Here is a 6,261-nt window from a genome sequence, read left to right on the forward strand (position 1 = left end):
TCACACAGCTTTGGGCTGCAGCCAAACAGGACTGGGGCATGGCCAGATTCTTAGCTGTGTACATTGCTTTCACAGCACCACGAGTCCTGGTCTTTGCTGGCAGCTCTGATGCTGCTAGAAAAAGAATAAAAAGAAATAATAGGACTAGGAGAATTTGACTGGCAGCAAGCTAGGCTGCTGAAGGAGGAAAAGAGCTCTCCCTCTTGCTTATCAATGAGTTGTTTGAAGGAAGAATTATTTAATCCGAGACCTGGGTGGACTTGATAGGCTGACCAGGTTATGCTTTCCCCTTGGGTCCACTATTCCCTGACAGGAGTAACTAAATCCCACAGGGATAATCATAATTGATTGAAAAAGAAAAATAGCCTTAAATATCTCTGAAGAAGGAACACCAGAGTCTCGAAATATATTGCCACTTTTTTTAATCCAGCTAATCCATAGAAGTGGGCTATAAATTACATCATCTCCAAAAATATGATGAAACAAAAGTCAATAGACAAAGGTGTTGGATTGTTTGAGGTTTTTTGGGTTTTGTTTGTTTGTGTTTTCTCTTTAAATAGAAGTTCAAGAGTCCAAGGGGAAGCACTTAAGATCCCTGCAGAGGAAACAGGATTTACAAAATCATCCCCCTACACCAAATTCTCCTCTGGTGTAAATCAGGGCAGTGCTACTAACTTCAGCAGACTTCGGCCAGCTGACCTTCCATCACTCTTCCCACAGCCACTGATCAAAGCAATGACCCACCAACAGGCCAGCACACCTTCCTTTCAATTTGAAAAAGTACCTTGTGTCCTAAGAACTAAACTGCACAAAAGCGAGTCCCTGCAGGCTATTAGTACAAAGCACTAAGTTCCTGAGATTGAAGAAAATCCTTAAATAAGTTGAGAAACAACAACAAACTGAATTAAGCAGAAAGGACGTATTTCTTTTATGCCAGAGTGTACTGACAAGAGGCCAAAGGACATGACAGATGGGAGAAGTTTCCAATGAACCCATCAAGGCAAACATTCACATAATGAGTTCGGAATGCGACTGAATCCACCCTCATCTGTGATGAGAAATGGTGTTTATTTGACAAGCCCAACATATTTACAGTACAGGGTGATGTGAATTCAAGTATCAAAACTGTACCCTTGGTTTCAACACACACAAAATATTTGAATGGTCCATTGTCCTTTACCAGACTACAGATTACATATGAATAAGGGCAAATGAGCACCTGGACATCTGGATGGGGCCAATGCACTGTAATTTGCCCACATACCTTGCTATCACATGTCATGCGTTTCACGGAGACACTCACACATGCAGATAAATAGCTGGAAGTGTTTATTAAAAGAATATTTTGTCCTTGATATGAATACAATATCTCCATTCAACACAGCAATGGGGGTGGAGAGCCTTGTTCACAGGGTGGAACCACAGCCTCAGCTGGTTCTGGGGAAATGCATAAGCCCAGCCTTTTTCTAAAGAATTTGTATTTTTTTTACACCAGAGTGAACAATTTGCCCCAAGGTAAGAGGAAAGGCAGTGTGTAGTGGTGGAGAGGATCTATTGGTATCTCTGAGAGTCACGGTTAGATAGGAGAGGCACCTAATGCAAATACCACCACCACAAACCAACCCCTCCCTTGGTCCAGTGAGCAGCTTCGCTCAGATGCCTTCATAAGTTAGCCTTCTGGTCATGCTCAACTGCTGCTTCCTGTGGTATATAAACCATCCCACGAGGAAACAATCCATATTCAGCACAAGAGAGGCTATTCCAAAATGAAGGCTTTCCTTGTCCTCCTGTTGGGAGCAATCCTATGTTTGGACTCAGGTAAGACAACACAGAGCATCTGTCCTGCATCCTCTCCAGCAGATATTCACCTAGGAGAAAAGACTTGTGATGGGGTTTGGCATTGAGGGGAGAAATGTTGATGCAGATATCATAGGAGGTTATTTGCTTTTTGATGGGATGTCCTGGACATTGCATGGAAAAAGTGTATAGTCCCACTCTGCTCCTGAGTGAACCTTGTGTTGGGTAGAGCAGCTTCCAGGAAAGACAAATCCTACACAAAACTGAATTTATTTGAAAGTTATTTAAGCCAGACCACATAATTATGTGTGTGGGGTTTGTTTTTTTTTCTTTTTAAGTGAGGTGGGAGGATTATTCTTCTCCTTCCCAGGCTGTGACATTTCTGTAGAGGTAAGGTTTTTTTCCAACTTCTTTTCTGACTCTACATTTTGAAAGTGGCCTTTGATGCTGCACGGATTGTAAGAATTTTAATGGGACAGAAAAAGTGAGAATGCCATAGTGTGTTATTTTATAAACTGGATGGGTGGGATTTGGACACTAGTAGGTTTTTCTAGCCTTGCTGGGGAAAAAAAAAAAAAAGAAAGGTTTTAAACTAGCTTTTCCCTATTCCAAACAAGAGAAGAAGCAGATCTGAGCAGAAATGTTTCTTAATCAGCAGAAGATGCTTATGGAATAGGCTGAGAAGGATCTTGTACAGTCCTGACCAGATTTCTCCTCTTCCAGCTTCCATCAGAATGCTCTAAAATTTGATTTTCGTTACATTAAAGTCAGAAAAATGTGAGAGCAGAGTGCAGCACTGCAGACAAACTGGGGTTTGACTCCTTGCCTCTATGACTGTATCAGTCATTTCACACCAGAATGGCTTGGACAGAGGGAGACCAATGCCTCAAATCACTAGTTCCTTCTGCTCTGAATAACACTAATTTCTAAATAGGGATTTTCTGTGGCCTAAGAGAGTGTTTTAGGCATTAGGGTATTGACTTGAGAGATTCGTGATACAAGACTGGTGGTCATGGGGTTAAAGTGAATATGTATACTATATATAGCACTATATATACTATATACTATATAATATATAGCACTATATATATACTATATACTATATATAGGCACTAGTGATGCCCTGGGCCATGGTCAGGTAAAAGGAACAGGTAATTACACACTGTTCTTTCTCTTCTGGGGACTATTTTTCATCAGGGTTAGACACCTGTAAGCTGCAAGGTTTATTCTTACTTTGCTTGATGCTCATAAGAGCACAGCAGATGTCAACAACATTCACTTGTGTCCCCCATAGAATGGCATCTCCATGAGGGGGTGGAAACATGGTGAACTGATTTCCAGAGAGAGGTGAAATCTATGTTTGTGCTTTGCTTTCTAAGAGGGGGTGATGGAGAGCACATGCCACAAGTTGGTCATACTGAGGCAACAGACAAGAAGAGACCTTGCAAATTGTGTGTTCCATCCCTCCCTTACTCTTTTTTCCCTCCACGCTTTCCTTCTTTCATCCAGCCCTGGAAATGCCTCAGCTAAGGCTCACAAGCCCAGCTGGTAAAACACTAATGTCTATAGAGGTAGATAAATAATATCAAACTTTCTGATTACTTCATCCCTTTATCCCAGCTCAGGAGATGGAAATATCACAAAAAAACTTTTCTGGATAAGAGCTGTTAGGCATCCCAAATGCAGAGGAAGAAACATTTGGGAAGCACTTCCCATTGACTAATGAGACCAGTCAAGAGGACCAGCTATTCCAGATGGGCTCTTTTTGCTCCCTCACTGCACTAATTAGATCTGAAACAACTTAAGCACCTGCAAAACGCCAGTCCCACCCCAAGCAAGTGTGCTATTCTCCACTGAAAACAAACGAACAAACAAACAAAAAGAAAAAAAAAAAAAAACAAACACCTTTTTTTCCCAATAGCAGAGGTCCTATCTTCCTTTGAGTTCAAGCACTAAGTTGGGTTCCATGGGGAGCTTCAGATGGATTTTTCTTATAACCTGTGTTGGTGTCTTTCAGGTTCTTCTTTGCAGTGTTACAGCTGCAAGTTTCAGATCAGCAACTCCAACTGTCAGAAGAAAGAGGACTGCAAGGACAAGAAATTTTGCAAGACAGACGTGATCAGTAAGGCAAAGTGGGAGTGGGCAATATCTTAGTGGTGATGTTGGAGTCAAGCATGGTCTCAGACTCAGGTGCCCAAGTCAACCTCACCTACTCTAGATACACCAGCAGGTATGGGCCAGCAAAGCTCAGTGTGCAGCAGGAAGAGAAAAGACATCGATGGAGAAAAGTTGATAAAAAAGCATTCAGATGACTTCCATGCTTAGTAGAAATGACAGGAGAAAAACATTTATTCCTTGGTGACAATTGGTCACTTGGTAGTGGTGCTGACCATCACCAAGTCTCCCCACACTGGCCACAAGATTGTGATTATCAAGTCATACTAGCACATGCACGGTGTACCACGTAAATTCCTCAGTGTCTGGCCAATAAATCGTGCTAACAACTGAGCAGTATGGCCATTACACTGTCACAGCCTGGAACAAATCTCAGGAGGGTGCAGCTGCACTTGATGTAGCAAATACCTACCAGTGTCTCTCACCTGTAAACAACTATGTTTATTTCTCTTTCATAACATCAAAAATTATTTGCTTACAAGGGAAAAAGTGAAGTTTATGGCTTTGAAAAATCTGGAATATGAATTAAAACGTAAGGGGCTGAGTCTGGTGAAACCTAGTCATGAAGTTAGAAGGAGCTGACTTTAGGTGAATTCAATGCAAAGGACAGAATTTCACCTAGGGGTCTCTACAGCCAGCTCCGAATGCAGCCATCCATGTGTCTCTGAGTAGACTCTTTAACAGATCATTATTTAATTCTCCCATTCTAAATGTGGAAAAAAGACATTCGCCCTGTCCAGGTCCAGGTGTTGAAAGGCTCTGTGCAACAAAGATGTGTGGGATATGAGCAAATATTAACCCACATGATTGCTCCTCATCTGTTAGTACCTTAGACTCCCCAATGGAGGTGCTAATGTCTACTTTCATTATTAATGAAATTATTAGAATTTCAGTAGTTGGCACTGTTTTAGAAACCCCTGAGAACTGTGCTGTGGAATACATTGCCTCAAGCAAACATTTGGGAAGTGAAACCCTTCCCCATCCTGCTGACAAACTGACACCTCAAAAAAAAAAAAGACAACCAGATGCAGTAAAACATGCAGCTTTTTATAAGCACTTTTTTTTGTTTTTTTCCAAGAAGTGAGCTCAGATAAGAATAGCATCTCGTTATTCGGTTCCATGAGGCTCTGCTTGGCTTGCATTGAGTCCTTGTAGTAATGGTCCTGTTTTCCTTCCAGGGATCAGAGGGCTCTTCAGCCTCATCAGCAAGGGCTGTGACTTGAAATGTGATACAAACCAAGAGGACCTTGGTTCAGGCCTCAGAAATGTCTCCTGCTGCAACACCGACCTCTGCAATGTCAATGCAGCAGGCATCATGAGGTCCAGCTATGGGATAGCAGGAGGGACTACAGCCACTGTGCTCTGGACCTTCCTGAGCAATGGACTGTGAGGAGCAAAAAGAGGACTCCCATGATCCCAGAAGGTCTTAGAGTGTCCTTCTTATGATAGGAATTGTAACCGGGAGCAATGTGGTGTGCTGAGCACGCAGTATTCTTGGAGCTGATGGCAGATCTTTGCTGTATGATAGCTTCTTCGTTACTGTTGTTGTATTGTTGTAGTGCTACTAGATTAAAAAAAAAAAGAAAAAAAAAGTATGCATGCTATCTGTATAACACCTAAAATATACTTATGTCTGAATCAAGTGTGAGTTTGTTACCTATACATCACTTAGTCATATATTTCTGCACCTACCCGCAACTACAGGTGAGTGTATTGATTGTCTGGCCAATGTTCAGTCTTCATCATTGCTGTGTAATGATGATACATGCTGAGAGCTGCCATGGTAGAGGAGAATAGATCTGGTATCTGTACCTCCAAAGTATGTGGGCCTCTGGCCTATGACAAATTCTGGAGGGCACATGTGCCAAGAAAACCCACAAAGATCAGTTACACCTGAAGGGGAACTTGCTTGTGACCTAGAGACCCTGGGACTCTGCACCTTGGTGGATACCATACAAGACAAAAGCAGAGCTCACCTTTTCTGCCACATAGAATCATGGAATAGTTCATGTTTGGGTTGGAAGGGACCTTCAAAGCTCATCTAGTCCAAGCCCTGCCATGAGCAGAGACATCTTCACCCAGATCAGGTTGCTCAGAGCCTCGTCCAGCCTGGCCTGGGATGTCTCCAGGGATGGGGCATCCACCACCTCTCTGAGCAACCTGGGCCAGTATTTTATCACCCTCATTGTAAAAAAATTCTTTCTCATGTCCATACAGCCATTCATATGCCTTCTTACAGCTGTAGCCTACTTGGGATTGTGGGCAGGATGACACATTCAGGTACCTGGA

The 6,261-nt window shown here is 42.5% G+C and overlaps 1 protein-coding gene across 1 annotated transcript; it reads left to right on the top strand.

The window, feature by feature from the left end:
- The first annotated feature begins 1,612 nt into the window (after nucleotides 1–1,612).
- On the top strand, nucleotides 1,613–5,614 carry PSCA (prostate stem cell antigen). Its single transcript, XM_065054590.1, has 3 exons — nucleotides 1,613–1,818; nucleotides 3,815–3,919; nucleotides 5,151–5,614. Exons 1-3 carry the CDS (start codon nucleotides 1,767–1,769, stop codon nucleotides 5,360–5,362), a joined length of 369 nt encoding a protein of 122 aa, XP_064910662.1. The 5' UTR covers nucleotides 1,613–1,766; the 3' UTR covers nucleotides 5,363–5,614.
- The last annotated feature ends 647 nt before the right edge of the window (nucleotides 5,615–6,261 follow it).

The sequence above is a fragment of the Columba livia genome, chromosome 2 (assembly GCF_036013475.1).
Source record: "Columba livia isolate bColLiv1 breed racing homer chromosome 2, bColLiv1.pat.W.v2, whole genome shotgun sequence".
NCBI lineage: Eukaryota > Metazoa > Chordata > Aves > Columbiformes > Columbidae > Columba > Columba livia.